Source organism: Chroicocephalus ridibundus, chromosome 8, assembly GCF_963924245.1.
Source record: "Chroicocephalus ridibundus chromosome 8, bChrRid1.1, whole genome shotgun sequence".
Classification (NCBI taxonomy): Eukaryota; Metazoa; Chordata; class Aves; order Charadriiformes; family Laridae; genus Chroicocephalus; species Chroicocephalus ridibundus.
The window spans coordinates 49,111,844-49,128,464 of NC_086291.1; the positions used below are offsets into that span (position 1 = coordinate 49,111,844).

The following is a 16,621-nucleotide window of genomic DNA, read 5'->3' on the forward strand; positions in this document are numbered from 1 at the left end:
CTTCTACTATTGTTCACATCAGCCTAACGCTTGTGTTATTTTATGTTAACCGTGGTCACACCATACGCTGATCCCATCATGCACAGTGAGCAGTGGGTCTCTGGCTAGTAAGCTGTTTAAGGGACTGATGAGAGTTGAATAGCTGCAATTACCACTCTGTGCCCAAAGAAGGGCCGCATTCATGTTGGGGTGGGGGCAGGGAAAAGTAGTGAAGGCAATATCTAAACAAAAGATCAGTGCAGCATCACAGGCCTTAAAAACAGGACTTGCACTGAATTGTGTTCAGAGCCATTTAAATGGCAGTCTTTTAATCATTTTAATGAAGATAAATGAAACAAAGCCCTTTATATAAACAGTTTATTTACTCTAAACAGCAACACAGACAGAACGCCATATAAACACAAAGGAAGTGATGCAGAATAAGGATGCTGGCTGACTTTGGATCTCAGAGGCTCTTAAGCAATAACAACCTAGTTTCTGAAAGATAGAAAAACAAATTCAGGGAGGGAAGGGGGTGGAGGGCATGATTTTTTCATACAGCCAGCTAGAGGCTAAATATAGTTCTAACATTTTAAAGCATGCCTGCATCAGATAGCAAAGTAACTAGAGATACTAGTGAATTTATAGAAGTATAAAAGTTTATAATTTTACAGCAGTTGAAATACTGACATCAATATTAAAATAAAAGCAAGTTTTACATAACAATCAAAAATACAAAAGACTGAAGGAAGAGACCCTGTATGAAAAAACTGGGGGCAATTCAGCAAATTTAGAACTGTATACAAGTGGCGTATATGGAAAATGGCACACATACAACCCCCTCCCCTAAGTGGATATTAATATTACATAGCAACATTAGATTTTGCAAAAGTTTTGTAAACAAGTTCTTGCCAAACCAATCCCTTCCTTTTTAAGATGCTGCATGACAGATGCTTATGATGGTGCAAACTTCTTGGCTTGTGCTCGAACCCTCTTTTCATATTCCACTCTGTTTTGGCTGAATAAAAGAGAGAGAAAGGATAATTACAGCTTGAGGAATCGGAGGCTACAATATATAGTTATTGTTCTATTTCTTTTCAATATGAAACTAACTCATTGCTGAAGGCAAAACCATTAGATAGGAATTCACTGAGCACTACAATATATTAAAGGCTTTTCTGGACCATTACTCCGATAGTTTCCTTTGGAGGGAAGGAAGGTACTGTTTAACTAGTTACTTCCCAGACTTTATCTGTTGTCAAACGATTGTACTATCTGACTTCATACCACACCGGTCTCTATAAAACCGGTTTGTGCCTGCTCTTTCTCAAGGCCAGCTGTACCTTACACGCAAGCATTCGTATTCATCTGAACATAAGTCTTCACTCCCCGTGTTAAGACCTGAGGTCATTAACAGTAAATCCCAGTATCCGGACCGCACAAAGTGTTTGAGGAGAGCAGTTCACTAACAGCTGGTGGACTTCAGACTTCATATGATTTTAAAGTAGCATCTTTACTGCTTTGGGAAGAGAGGGGAAGCACTCTTTAAGAAACAGGAAAATGGTAATGGTATGGTAGTTTCAGCCTTTATCTCTGCAGACACAGCGTTAGGTTTATCCCAACCTTCAGCTGGAAAAAAGCTAGCTCAACATTTTTGAAAAACACTGTAGTTGACCAAATCCTGCATACTTGCTACAGACTGATTATCAAGGAAGTATGATCAGTCATTAAGCCTCAGACTCAACACATAAAAGGGCAAGTTGTTTGTTTTCTATTCTTGGGCCAACAAGGGATGGTAGTAGCTTAGTAGAGCATCCATTTACATTCAACACCATATTTTGTATTAGCTGTCAGAAGTGTCAGTCAAGAGCTAAACAAAAATGTGTTACCATTACTCTTGTGCCAAAGGTAGTTTACAGTGACTAGATTTTGCAGACAGCTTTGCAGTAAACTTAACTTACTTTCAGCTATGAAGGCTTGCTGCAGTAAAAGAGAAAGAAGCAGCAAATTATATCCTCAGAAGTTGACAGCTTGGGGGGGATGAAGAAATTAAGCCAATTTTGGTCACATCCATGAACAATTACTAAACAGACTGAAAATACTCTAGTTTCTTCTCATAAAATAAATTTATAAACTTTATTCTGAGAACACAACCTAGCTGTTAAGTCTCACACCCTCAGAATGCACACAGAAGAATGCCTGCCATAGCAGACTCTGCATGCCTACAACAGAGGAAGCAGATTAGCACACTAGGAGCGCTAAAGTTACAGAGTACAAAGCAATCCTGAGAGTGAGAACAAGCATTCTTATTTTGAATACAAAGTTTATTCTTGAAGTTAACAACTTCACTAAAAGACATCTATTTGAACAACACTGCACCTTCCCCAGTACTTATCAACTATGCCAAATTACAGATGCATACACAGTCCTGCTCTGTTGAGCTGCTTCAACCGGTTACTCAAAAGTAGCAAGAGATACTCTCTCAGACTGCAGAAATATAGTAACCCATCTGAAATACTGCCCATGTTGAAAAGACACGAAGAGGATAAGTGGGAGACTATACATTTGAAGTAGCAAAAAACATATGTAATAGTTTATTCTCAGATTTTTTTTTTTCCTAGAAGCACTTACAATAAAGCAGAAACAAGACTAGCAAAGCCTATTTGTACATATATGCATGTGGGAAGTGATAAAAAAACCCACAACACAGGCTATTTACGCATGTAAAAAGTATATTTTTCCTGTCCCACATTCCCTCAGAGTGGCTTTTTTTTTTTTTTTAAAGAAAAAAAAGAGGGGAGGCCTTCGTCATCATTACTGGCTCCCAAAGGTGCTGCCTACAACTGTGGCTGTCTAACTGCCCTCCCATCAAGTCTTCAGCAGCTACTTAAAAAAATAACATTGAGTAAAGCCTTTAAATTGAACCCAAGACACACTACCCATCCCTATCTTCCCTTTTCACTAGAGTCCCATAACAGACATTTTTGACATAGCTTGCATGTGAAGTCTCATAAAATGCCATTTTTCAAACTTTGAGATTTGTTCTTCTGTCCAGAATGGTAATTTCACATTTCCATCTTAGTCATTATTACAGTAGCTGTCAGTGCAAAAAGCATTGGTTTAAAGTGTTTTGCACCCCTAGAAATTTTAGATCAGCCGTCCATTTTTAATGGTGGTAAAAGAGTACTTTTAACTCACAATTAGTTTTCTGAAATTAAAATTTCCCAACCAATGCAAACTTCATTCTGCTAAAGCTACAAGCTTTCCATACTTTTTAACCTATTCTTTTGGAAGATGTAGTTTTCACAAAACACCACGTATTTCCTAAAGCAATCACAGCAGCTCTTCTTTATCCTTCAGGCCCAAGTGCTTATAGGTACGCACTACTGGACAGAAGTCAGTTACCCCTATACTGATGAACAGGACTTGCCACCTAATTCAGTCTCCTCTATCAGTGGTCTTGTGATATCATTATGCCCCATCACTACTACTCAGTTGACCTTTAGGGGAAAGAATACTATGTTGGGCTAGACCATGATTCTCAGCCTGGTTCTAACTGAAGCAGTCTTCACACTTCATCGCTGTTGCGATGCTATTAAGAGCTCCAGTTGCCTATTAACCATGAAGTTACTGTTTTGTTCAAGTTTAGCACAAGCTAGGCATCTCCACAGGATACAGCCGTGAAGGTAAGAAAATTCCCCTGATCATCCCTAAAAACATTTGCATGATATACTATAAGCAACAGACCGCTATAGGCAATATGACAGCTTTCAAGATGATACACAAAGATACTTACCAGTAAATTGTGTAAGCCTCTGCTTGAGCTGGGTCTTGAATATTTGGTTCATTTAGAAGTTCTTGTATTCCTAACAAGATCTGTGAAAGAAGCAACAGAAGTAAGCTAGGCATGGACACTACTAAGAGACATTCCCTTAGAAACAGTGAACATCTTGCATTCACATCAGATAAGCAAGGAAAGCAAATAAAAGGGCTAAGAATATGTGTAAGTATAGTTAATGACCTGTTTAATTGTGATTGCTGGCCTCCAGTCCTTATCCTCCTCTAAGATGGAGAGACACACTGTGCCTGAAGGATACACGTTTGGGTGGAATAACGGTGGTTCAAATTTACCTGGTGAAGAAGAGAGAATTACTTGCATACAGTGCTAAGACTAAGATCAGAGAGTTGGTTTAGATCAGCAGGAAAAGAAAAACCCCAAACAAAAACAAACTGGCCAAAGACACACCCTCCACCCTAAAAAACCCTGCACAGATTTCTGGAGCTATTAACACTGTTTCTCTTCTTGGCTCAGCCTGCACCTAAAGCAGGAACTCCATCACATCTGTGGTATCAATCCAGGCAATGTAACACTACCACCCTGACCAGTGATCTTTTGGTTTAGGAATGGAAACTGACAAAATAGTTTGTCACAGCTTTGTGATAAAGACCATTCTAAACTAATACTGTCTTTACAGCCTCACATGCTATTATATAAAGGAAAGATACTGCCCTTCACTCATCTCTTCTCTCCTCACTTAAAAATACTGAAAGTTCCATACAAAGATGACTAAGTTTCTAGCATTTTTCTTTTCAGTTTGACTTTTCTTTTATGTATAATCAAGACAGACTGAAGAGGAACCAAGCTTACATTGCAAGACTGACTGAAGGGGTAGGCTTGTGCAGCACTCCTTCTGCCACTCAATCTATATTCTGGCATTTCTTTAATCTTCACAGGAATTAAATGCAACAGCCACCATCTTGAGTAATGTAACAAACACTTGTTTAGCAATGTATGAAATATCTACACATTAGTGCAGTTTTCTAATCCGTCTGACATCATAAATAAGTTTTGCTTATGAGCTACTCAATGAAGTTCAGTAGGAACTCAGAAGCTGCATTGGTAAGAAATCTTACCAGTCACATATGCGTCTTATTTCAAGGCATGACAGTTCATTTAACACTTGCAAGATGTGCTAGTTGCTATTTCTCAAGATATTAACGTTAAATATTTTTAGCTAAAAGAGAACAGATCCATATTTTAGTGCAAGTTGATAAAAAGGTTAAAGTTGATGGAACTTTTTTTAAATTGTTTTTTCAAAGTTCTTGCCTTAGAAGACCAACTTGACAGTAAGAATACACAGAGTGATTTAGTCTAACCATGCCTACCTATCAGTTCCCAAAGAGTGCTGATCAAGAAGCAGACACTTCAAGTGATGCTTTCGTCAAACTTTGAGGAAACCCACACAGCAGTCCCCCTCCCCTCCCAATTTTGTTATAATGGGCACTTAACTCATTTCATCACAACTTTCTAAATGCAAAGTGGCAGGTGGAGAAAAAAAAAGAAAAAAGCAACTACCCTTTAAAAACCAAAATCTCTAAGAAAGTAATAACCATTTGTAGAACTTCATGGAGTAGTTTAACATTGTTCTAATAAATTTGTGGGTTTTTTCAGTCATTTTACTTACATTTTGGGGGTGAAGAAGGGTAGTCATCCTTGAAAAGCATTCGTAGTTTAAATAAGCCTCCTTCCCATGGTGTCTATAAAACATTAAGGTAGAGCTTAGATTACAGCAAGGAAAAGTCAAATTTGTGGAAAAAACTTCTCAAGAACACAGTTTCTCAGGCAAAGCACAAGATGTCCCTCTGCTACACAGTAGAAAATAACTGTGCTACACAGTAGCATGCTGTCTAGACTGAGACAAGTTATCCTACCTATAGAAGGAGCTGAAGAAAGGAAACTGCTTTTCCACTTCATTACAGCTAGTAAGCGTTGCTGAGTCATCAACAGCCAGGATCATCACCAATAATTCCATATACAAGTAAAATTTTCACAGTACATACAAGAACAGAGTCCTTCTAAAGTTCTACATGACACACATGCAATGAGGAAGGGGCCATTTTACTCACTCTTAAAATAAGTCTGAGAAGATAGGATACGGATATGCCCCTTAATACACCCATGTAAATGTCTTCTATTTTGCCTCACAAGAATGTGGCTAAGGAAACTACAAACAAAAAGTTTGGACAGCATTGCAGTACTGCTACAGATAATATGAGGTTCACTAGCCTAAACTAACCTGCCTGCATTTGGTACCAGGTAGTCTCCCAGACTCCATCTTTTCGTGTAACAGATTGCTAAGCAGCTTTTTATCCCCACCAGAAACTGGCAAGAGCACTGATAAGAGCAGCTGCCATGCTACGGAGCAGACCAAGTAAGACAGCACTACTCAAAAGGGTCATATAAACAAGGAAAAACATCTAGCAAAGGACAAAAAGCTTGTCTCAAATATATACTTCTTTGTCATCTTACTTGGAAATAAGGAAAACAGCCCATCTTCTGACAAACCGATTTCTGTTAAGAAGGGTAGAAATACAGAAAATCTTGCTATATGTGTAAGTTCAGACCACTTCTCTGTAACTTGCCCTTGCGATGGAAACACTGCAGTGAAAGTAAGCGTTGGGTTCATTCTTTAAAACAAACTGGAGTAAAGATGGTCTCACATCTTATCAGCATACGTGATCAAAAAATCTTATCCTCAGGAACAGACAGGTATGTTTGAAGACCACCTTAGGAGGAACACCCTCATTCTTTCCTACCTGAATTATCCAATTTTTAGCAGAAGGAAAAAGAAAAAAGGGAAAAAAAACCCATGCCAAAAAAGAAAAAGCACTCCACTGTTGCTGGTATTTATTGTGCAAAGTCTCAAGCTTGAATAGAAAAAAAACATGCTATAGAATACCAAGATAACCGTGTTTTAAAAAGCGAATGAGTTTGATTACATTTGCTATAGTGTATTTAAAGAACTTGTTCTGAACAGCTGTAGTCAGTTGTCAACAACTAGAAATATCTATTCTCCATACCTTCTCAGAGAAGACAAACTGTCCATTTTTAGAGGAGAGGAGCTTTTTGACAGAATAAACTTTTCCTATTTTGCTTGCTTTCAGTCATGCAGGGAAGCAAACAGCTTTTAGTAACTTCTTCAAGTAGAACACCAGAACGGTCAAAGTTTTTACTATCTTTCTGACAGGGCAACACACCTCATGGGTGAAAGACAGCAGACACTCAAAAGCCCTACTAAGGTAACAGTATGACAGCAGTATCATCGAGTTTGTACTGTATTACTGGACAGGTTGCAGATGTTCTTCGAGTCAAATTCTAGGTAGTTAACAAGTGATTTGCTGTCAAAAAAGTGAATGGAGATATCCAGCCCAGGACTGACACCACTTTACTTCAATTTTTGATCTGGCTGACAGGAAAGCATTTTGGTGATTTCAACTACTCATCTGTCTCAGGGGAAGCACTGCAGTACAGCATGCCTCCAAACACAAAGGCAACGGAGAGCAACTGGTTGGCCTGGTAGAGATGAGCAAGGCATGCTGCTTCTTGTTAAAGAGACAGCATTTTCACTTGAGTAAAAACCCTGATTTTTTTTTAAATAAATCTCTATCAGGAATCACATGAGCATAACTGATCTTTTCCTGGTGTGATGCATTTTCTAGGAGGCCAGAAGTTGGCTTTGAGGGTCTTGTTTGCTCCATTTTGCGGTTTACAAAACTTTAAAGCAGTAGCATGAAGATTTTATGTAAGTAGTAAAAGGTGACATCTTAAAAAGGGTACATAACTGGCTGTTATGAGGGATAACCTTGGTTTGGCAAAACATAAGGGGATGAGTTTTTCCTTACACTATTACATTATTTTTCGGTGCTTCTTTAAGAACTAACTTGAGCTGTGCAGCCAACTAGCTAAGTAGTGAGCTAAGTTATAACCATAACAGCAATGCCACCTTCTGCATTAAACTGAGGCAGTAGCACAGAATCTGCAGGTTTTGCCTACACACTTTGTCTTCTCAGAATCTAAGAAATGGGATCTTAAGCGGACTTCAGCAAGTTGGCAAAAGGCAGTAGAACAGGCAAAGCAACAAAGTCAGTCCCACATCCAATGCAAAACACTAAAGACCCAAAAGAATGAAAACTACCAGGTAATTAATGGTATTATCTCAGAAGAAACGGCATGAAATGAATTCAAGAATAATCTCTACCTGCTAAGTAACATCTTGAAAAACAGAAACAAGATTCTGCTCAGAATGAGATGTTATAGTGGCAGTGTACAAAATCAAAGAAGTTTCATGCATTAATGATTATTTCCACTTGAAAGTTTGCATTTGTCCTATCCCCTAGAACCAGATCAAGCTGAGAAAAATAAACAATTCTGGTCTCTACACTTTTTCCTTTCGCTTGTTATTTAAAAAAAAAGAAGCACAAATGACATCAGATAAAAAAAGAACATTGTTAGACAGTTCTAGTCTTCTTTCCCTAATACAAAAAGAGAAAATTCCATAAAACAGACAGCAATGAGATTCCATGTTGCTACAAAAACCAGTGCTGCGGCACTTCTCTAGGACTGAAGGGTCTCACTATTTTGTGGACAAGAAAGGTACCAGCAGAGGCAATATTTTGGTAGTATTAATTTTCAAGATTTAGGGCTTAAACCAGCATTTAGTAAGAACAGAAGTCACCATAAGCCCTGGCAAGAAGCAGAAGACAATCTCAAGTTTGCTCAATGCAGGATTCTTCCACACTCCTCTGAAAACTTTTATTCTTAAGCTGGTCAGTGCCAACAGTTGAACAGGTACATCGTATATTTTGTCCAATATCATTCTTGGCCCACTCCACCCGGATTCTAAAGTAGCAGCAGCATCCAAGCATTTCTATTAAACTACATGTAAGTTATACTCTCAGTTGTCAGTGTAATGCCTGAGCAGGCTTATGTTACTTGTTCACCATAAATGAAGTGTTAGGACAACAGTAAGTCTTACCCCTTTCTTTCCTGGAATAGCGCACTCCCAGTTCATTAGATTCATTGTGCCATCTGGATTTTTTGTAGGTACTGCTACAAATCCCTGAATTAAGGCAAAAAGCCAAAGGGTGAGGATTTCAGAAGATGTACTTAGAATACTTCATGACATATTTTATCTTTGCACAGAGTTATTTCTTTTTGCACTACATAGTTTTAAGCATCTTTTTTATTTGAAAAATTAATTTAATAAAAAAAATCACATCAGGGTAAAGAAAAAAAGTGACCACGAAAACACCAAAATAACTGCCAAGTCATAAATTTGACAGTTCTCATACTTACAAATGGATGATCTTTTCTCCAGGCTTTTCTCTCCTGTGCAAGTCTGCTAAGAGCTATGCCAGACATATTCAAAGTCCCTCTAAAACAAAAATAATTGCTTTTAGTATAAACAACACATTATATTACCTGTTTATAAGCCCTGCTCACTCAGGAAATGTTTTGACCTCTGATTTTCACTACTATAGCCAAGACACACATTTTTGCACACCCTGCAGAAGTTAACATCAGGAATAACATCGTTTCCCTATGTCAACAACCTCTTAGTTACTGGACTTGACCTACGAAATACCATCCCCACCTCATGTTTTGTATTTGAGCCATGTCTTAGGAATGACTGACAGTAGCTTGACAATGAAACACTATTAGTAATGGGAAGAGGACTCAGACTTGTGCGACTAAGAAACACATATCTATCTCCTTACTACACCACAAGAGGCTTTCTTCTGTAGGCAAACACCCGTAACTGCTCCCGTTTCTGGCAAACAGGAATTGTTATTTTTAGACTGTAAATTCCCATTGAAAGCCAGTATTCTACACAAAAGCAATACAGGCACAGAACTTAACAAAATCACCCCAGTTTTACAGTGATGCCACCATACAACTTCTAGACAGCATTATAGAACTGAGCTAAGGAAGAGCCAGCGGCCCGCTCATTCCACAAGGTAGGTTTCAATTCCAGTATAAACTGAACAATCTTTCTGCACCTTCACTGCCTTAGTAACCGCCAAGCATGGTGACTGAGAGGGCAGAAGAAACATGTAGAGCACAGGTCGCTACTGCATATGACACAAGGGCAGTTCTAGACACAATGGTTGCAACAGCATGGAGCTTTCAAATTCAAGGGAGGACTCTCCATTCAACCAGAACAGCAGTCAAAGCGAAAGTTTGTTTTCCATTGTCAAACTGTATCTAAACTCAGGGTTTGGTTAGCCCTGTGGTCAAAACAAACTTCAATGAAGGTTTTCAATGATCCTCCCTGCTGCACTTCTACCCATTTTAAATAAGAGCTGATACTTGGCTGTTGGAGAAGTCAGGCCAACTTGTTCTCAGTCCCACAAATAGCTAACAAGCCTTTATGACAGCCAGGAGAGGAGAATTCTTTCACTAAACAAGCTCACAAAACTAATTAAAGGAGTATTAGCACTCTATTAAACACTTAAGCACTGGTTAAGAATTGTGCAAAATTCATGTTCTATTAATACGTAGATTACTCGTAAGAGTATACCACTATAACCATATGAGTTATAGCTCACACAGATCTGTGTTTTTAAGATCTCACACATTCCTGCCATGCCCTTTAAAGAAAAGGCTTACCAGGCACTGACTTATTCCATGTAAGTTTTCTAGATATGTTCATCTCACATTAATCTGTTATACCCTTTAAAGATTAGAAGACAGCACACTTCCAATATAAATATTTACATATCATCAAAATTTGCTTAGCAGTGCGGACACCTTAACTAAAAGTCTTTAAAAGAATCAGATTAAGATTTTTTTTATGCAGTTTCTAGGACAGTTAGCATTTCAAATTCCTCCTCCTAGCTTTTTTTCAAAGTCAGTTTTGCATGGATGGCCATAATCCATAATCTCAACTTCAAACTAGCAACTAAATTAATGTCAGATAAAGCTTTTTAAGAGGGACCATTAACATCCAGTAAACACACACACAAATCCTATATTCAGTCCAGCATTCCTCTAGGATTCCCAACACATCAATCTGTACCTTGGTTATGTCAGAAGATTTGCAGGACTTAGCCAACACAAACTGTACCTACCACTTCACATTTTAGTCTGTTCACACACAGGAGATATGGAGCCACTTAAAAGATACTGTCAGAACAAAGACAAAAGCCTCCCCCTTAACCAAATTATACAAAGAGTCATTTTAAATACTTTGTGAGCCCATGCCCTTGCCAGAGATGCAAATGAACTACTGAATATACAGCAGAATTTCAATTGTGCTGTTAGTATCTGGTGGCCCACTGCAGCAATACTGCCCTTCCCATAATAATTTGAGTTATTTGTGCTTATAAACTGTTCAAATATTCTTAGATAGTTTAGTAACTCAGCGACCTTTTCTGCCAAGAAACATATTACAGGATGCTTTCAAATACCTGAATTATATTTCCTGTGGCTAACAGCCAATTAATTACATGCACCTCAAGGGAAATGCCAGCTTCTCAGAGGGCACCCAAACAACGTACATCCTACAGAACATTGACAATCAAGTAACTTTTCAACAAAAAAAAACCCAAGTTTTCAGGCTCTGTATCCTGCTTGCTTTTGCAGCTGGTTATGCACTATGCCATGCCCTAGTAAATGGAAGATTTTCTTATGTTCTGTGAATACCTTTTCAAATGTTGAGGCATTTGACTTAGTTAAGCACTGACAGACTACATCCAAAATTACTGAAATTAGGAGAGACACAGGCTTCAGTTACCCTGACAAGGGCAGACAAGCATCTAAAACCTCATCACAAACTACTACCAAGTAGATTAGAGACAATGATGACTGAAAGCCCACTTCAAAAATTAAGATCCCACTAGGCAAGCACCCCCTCAAAAGCAAATCAATCTATTAACAAATTGCTAACATATACTCTCCAGCAGCTCTTCAGTAAAAGACTAACTTTAGTTCTGCTGGAGCTTAAGATAGGGCAAACAGAGATTGTTCATCTCAGTACGTACTTCAGCCTCAGAAATTATGGAGTAGCAGAAAGGGTGAGACACTAAGTGGGCATTAAACATGAAGATACTATATTCTCACTGCTAGTTTTATCTTCTTCAATAATTTATGTGCATGGTTTGTTGGTTTGTTTGTTTGTTTGTTGCGGGGGGAGGGCGGCTCCTCTCTCTCCTTTGGAATAACAGTTTGCCCAAATATCTGTATGTTAAGTTTAGCTCTTGTAAGCTTTTTAAATACCTCACAAATGCAAGACATGTCTATTAACCTGATATAGTCAAAATTAAAAAAAACAAACAAACACCAAAACCCCACAAACACCACCAAATCCACACAAACAAACAACCCCCAAACTCCCCAGTTCTTATGGTTTTGTTTTTGATTTTTTTAATATCGCACCTAATTTGTTTTCTTCACTGGAGAAATTTACTGCTATTAAATAGAATCGAAGTCCAAAGATGCGCTACATCACTGGAAAGAACACAAACTTTTGCACCTGAGGAAGTATATCAACCCTACCTTGCAGGGGCCACACAAACCACAGATCAGTCTTCACATTTTGTTTGGTTTTAATTGCCCCAAACACACCACTGCATTAAGAGGCAGCAATGTCCCTTTTACTGCTATCAACTCATTAGAAAATTAACAGAAACTTCCAAATTTACTCAGTAGTTTGCCTCTGCTGCTGTTACTACTACATATTTTGTAAAAAAGGACAAAACAAACCCAACACACTTATCTTAGGTGCACACTTTGTGTTCCATTACCCATCTATACCCTCTGATAGAGGGATGAGGGAACCTACTTCCAAACACAACAAGCAAGTCTTGCAAAGAAGCACTCCTGTGCCAGAGGAACAGCAATCACACCCACAATTCTGACCCATGACAAGTCTCTAAATACATCAACAACAATGCTCCTGAAGTCTCAAGAACTTTCAATAGCTCTTATTAACTCCAAACAGCAAGAGAAAAAAAGCATTACCATTGCTAACCTCACACTTTTACTTTGCAGGTTAAATACTGACACAGGAAGAGATTATCAGTTGGAGTAGTCGGCCCCAAGACTAGAGAAACTTTACTTTTCAGAAGGTGGAGAAAGCCAAGGGCTGAGGTTTAATCGAAGCACGCTAACTCTGGACCGGAATGGAAAGTCTCCTCCTGCCTGCGGCCTGAAGAAGGTAGCAGAGGCGGTACTAGCCGAACGGCTACCGGAGCCGCAAGAACAACAAAAGGAGCCGCGCGGCAATGGGTCTCGGTGCCCGGCCGGCCGAGGAACCCGGCCCGGAGCAGCCGCGGCAGGGCCGAGCACCGCCTGCCTCCGCCGAAGGCCGCTGGCCTGGCGGGCCCTGCGACGGGGACGGGGCCAACGTCCGAGGCCTGCTCAGGGCACCCCGTCGCCCGCCCGCCGGCTCCGCGGTAGTAACCTTCGGGGCGGGGACGGCTCGGCGCAGGCCCGCTGGTACTCAGACCTCGGCGGCAAACTCGGCCCGCGGCAACCGAGACCTCCGGGGGCGAGCCGCGGAGCCCGCCTCGGGCGGCCAACGATGGGCCCAACGGCGCGGCAGGAGCCGCCCGGCCCGTGCCCCCCGCCCCTTCGCGCCCCGTGCGGCGAGCGCCAGCCCGGGCCCCCCCCCCTCGCCGAGGCCCGGGGCCGCCTGCGCGCCGCGCCAGGCCCCTCGCCCGGCCAGGCCTCACCGTGATCGGCCGCAGCACCCGCGCGTGTCCCGGATTGAAGCGGCAGCGAATGACCCGGATGTTCCCGGCTCGGCTCCCCCCCTTTGTCTCCGGCCCGGAGTTTCCCTCCCTCTCTCTCCCCCCTGGGCGCGGAGCGCGGCGCTGCGGTGTGTCCCTCGGCCCGACCCGTCCCCACCGCTGCGCCGGCGCGGTCTGACCCTGCGCGCGATCCGTCCGCCACGCTTTACGCATCCCCGCGGCACAGGACCCGGGGTGACCAGCACAGCGCCTGAGCGCGGGAGCGGATCCCAGACGGGCACTCCCAAGCCCGGGGTCTCCCCCGCGCCCCTCGGCTCCCACAGGCCCCCGGCGACCAGCGGAGCGGATCTTTACCTCGGGCGCCCAGAGCCACCCGCGCCCCGCAAAGGCCTGCTCCCTCCACGGGCGCTCGCGCGGGTCTGGCAGGCCGCGGCGGTCCCGCGACGCGCTCGAGCCTGGTCGAACCCCGCCCACTGCGCCCAGCCGGGCCTCTGATTGGAGGGTGGGGGCTCCGCCCCTGGCGGGGCTCTCGCGAGGTGATGGACAGGCGGGGGAGCCTGTCAGAGGGAGCGGGGGGCGGGGCGGGGCGGTCTGTCAGTCAGTCGCCCGCCCGCCCGCGTCCCGCCGCCGGGCCCCGCTTGGTTCCCCGCCGCTCCGGGGAGCTCGGGGCTGGTGGAGGAGTCGGAGCAGGGGACGGCGGCTGCTGCCGGACAGCCCTCTTTCACCGCCGGTCTGAGCTGTCCCCCGGTCCGTGACTGTCGCTTCCTCTGTTGCAGTCTTTAGTTGTGTTTGGCCCAAATCTGCTTTTGTTTTACCTCATTTTAAGAGGCAGCATGCTTTATGCTCTATGGTTTTTGTTTCCGCTTGGTTTTTGTGTTGGTTTTTTGTGTGTGTGGTATTTTTGGTTTCTAAGAATGCATTTTTAGTGGCATCGAATCATAGAATCGCCTAGGTTGGAAGGGACTTTTAAGATCATAGAGTCCAACCATTAACCTAACGCTGCCAAAACCACCACTAAACCATGTCCCCCAGTACTAGATCTACCCGTCTTTTAAATACCTCCAGGGATGGCGATTCAACCGCTTCCCTGTGCAACCTGTTCCAATGCTTGACAAGCCTTTTGGTGAAGAAAACTTTCCTAATATCCAACCTAAACCTCCCCTGGCGCGACTTGAGGCCGTTTCCTCTTGTCCTATCGCCTGTTACGAGGGAGAAGAGACCGACCCCCACCTCGCTACAACCTCCTTCCAGGTAGCTGTAGAGAGCATATAGGGTACAAATCACATTCTGTTCTTGTCTTTGACTTATTTTTCTCATTTTAATGAAACATAATAAATATCAGTGCTGAAATCTCCGTTTAGGCATGCCTTGCAGTGGTCTGTGTTTGTTACTGTTTCTTAAACTACGTTCTATGTAGCTTTAAAGTTCAAAATGGTTTCTTTTTTGGGGAACTAGAATTAACTATTTCAACAAATAATCACTTTGCGCTAATTTGGAATAGAGACTCTCAGCAGGGCTGTTGAAGTGCAATCGTGGCTATGCCACATCAGACTAAAGATCACTCTAGCTAAGAAATCTTTTGCCAGTAGCAAATGGCCACACCAGGACTAATATTTACGCCTTGTATACCTTTCCCAGTGATTCCAGTGACATTACCGAAAGCAGTGGGTTTTAGGGGACGCTGTTAACACACCACTCACAGGATTTCTCTCATGAAATCGTGCAGATTTCAGTCTCAGAGAACGTCACATAAATACGGACTATGTGTTTATGACTGCTGGGCGAGACTTCAGCACACTGAAAGATGAATTTGCATGGTCATTTTCATCTTCCTGAAGTGGAACTTCCCACTGAAAGGAAAGCTAGCTCCACATAAACTCTAAATGTTATCAAAGATCTGAACAGGATGTTAATGACTTACTCATTTGTCTCATTTGTGTCCTCTTTATTAACTGGTTTCTGGTTCAGAGTACAAAGTTGTCCCTTTTATGCTCTCACTTTTGCTAACTGGTGAAGATGCTTGGAGCTACAGATACGCAGAGTAGGAATTTGGATTGAAAGTAGTGCTGGTTGACTGTAAAGTGCCAATACTTTTAGTACGACAGCCTGATAAAAATATAGATGCACACATTGATTAGATAATTTCTACTAGGGCAATGTTTGTAGTTATGACTTATTTTAGTAAAATTCAAATGCAATTAAAATGCAGGAAATCAGTTTAGTAAAATGACACCATTCTACTGAAGTTGCTGGATATATAAGGAAAGATTAAAATGTGCTTTGCATTTAAAACTGATAAGATGAAATTCAGCTCATATGTAACTGTACAGCCTCTAAGATTTTAAAACTCATAGGTCTTAGCATCTTGTACTTAATTCTTACTAGCAGTTTGGAAAATCAGAGCAGTCCAGTGGTCTTCTCAATACCAAGACTGAATTACGAACTTTTCTATACTTGTAGAGGGCACAGCTGTCACACTGCCTGAATAATTTCATCAACCTGTACTTGGTACTTAATCACTTACTTCCTTCAGGCATTTCTACCTTTAAAACTTTTGCAGCAAACATGTACTATATGGCTTCTTATTTACATTTCCTATACTATATGCTGGCCTTATTACAAAGCGTCAATTTCAGTTAGCTTAATTTTTCAGACAAAAGAAGCATTTATATTAAAAAGCGACGTACTGGATTCTAAAATAAATCTGTAATGTTAGGCAGGGTGATTTGTGAGTTGTGTGAAAGAAAGTGTATGCCAAGTGATTAGTTAAAACTTGGTACGTGTTTTTTTTGTGTGATATCCATACCAGAGGGGACTATTTCCTACTATAATGGTCAGCAACAGTCATAGTAAATGCAAAAAAGGAAAATACCGTATTTTCCTGGCAGATGTATTTCTGAATAAACATGACTTTTTTGTGATGAAGTCTCTTCAGGACATCAGAAAAGGATACGTCTCCTTTACAAAGGAAAAAGCATTACTGTTTGAATCACTGCACAAAGTGCAACTACATTTTATATCTGAAGCGCTAAACTAGGAATATCAGTAATATCACACTGTTAATGTCAACATTAGCGGATTTAGAAAAGAAAGATTTAAGACATCAGAC

The 16,621-nt window shown here is 41.4% G+C and overlaps 1 protein-coding gene across 4 annotated transcripts; it reads right to left on the bottom strand.

Annotated features, from left to right (window-relative positions):
• Positions 1-340: 340 nt before the first annotated feature.
• On the bottom strand, positions 341-14,000 carry UBE2I (ubiquitin conjugating enzyme E2 I). Of its 4 annotated transcripts, none has more exons than XM_063345248.1 (7): positions 13,867-14,000; positions 9,116-9,194; positions 8,796-8,879; positions 5,445-5,517; positions 4,001-4,110; positions 3,776-3,855; positions 341-997 (listed from the first exon to the last, which is right to left on the bottom strand). In XM_063345248.1, exons 2-7 carry the CDS (start codon positions 9,179-9,181, stop codon positions 934-936), a joined length of 477 nt encoding a protein of 158 aa, XP_063201318.1. In that variant the 5' UTR covers positions 9,182-9,194; positions 13,867-14,000; the 3' UTR covers positions 341-933. The 4 variants fall into 4 exon arrangements, with proteins under 4 accessions (XP_063201318.1, XP_063201321.1, XP_063201320.1 ...); XM_063345251.1 differs by lacking the exon at positions 13,867-14,000 and adding an exon at positions 13,495-13,647; XM_063345250.1 differs by lacking the exon at positions 13,867-14,000 and adding an exon at positions 12,879-13,120.
• Between the last annotated feature and the right edge of the window lie 2,621 nt (positions 14,001-16,621).

Coding starts and splice junctions, on each gene's coding strand:
- UBE2I (XM_063345248.1), bottom strand. CDS start 9,181: ATGTCTGGCATAGCTCTTAGCAGACTTGCACAGGAGAGAAAAGCCTGG. Junction 8,880..9,115: donor GGAGAAAAGATCATCCATTT/GTAAGTATGAGA, acceptor GCCTTAATTCAG/GGATTTGTAGCAGTACCTAC. Junction 998..3,775: donor GAGGCTTACACAATTTACTG/GTAAGTATCTTT, acceptor TCTTTTATTCAG/CCAAAACAGAGTGGAATATG.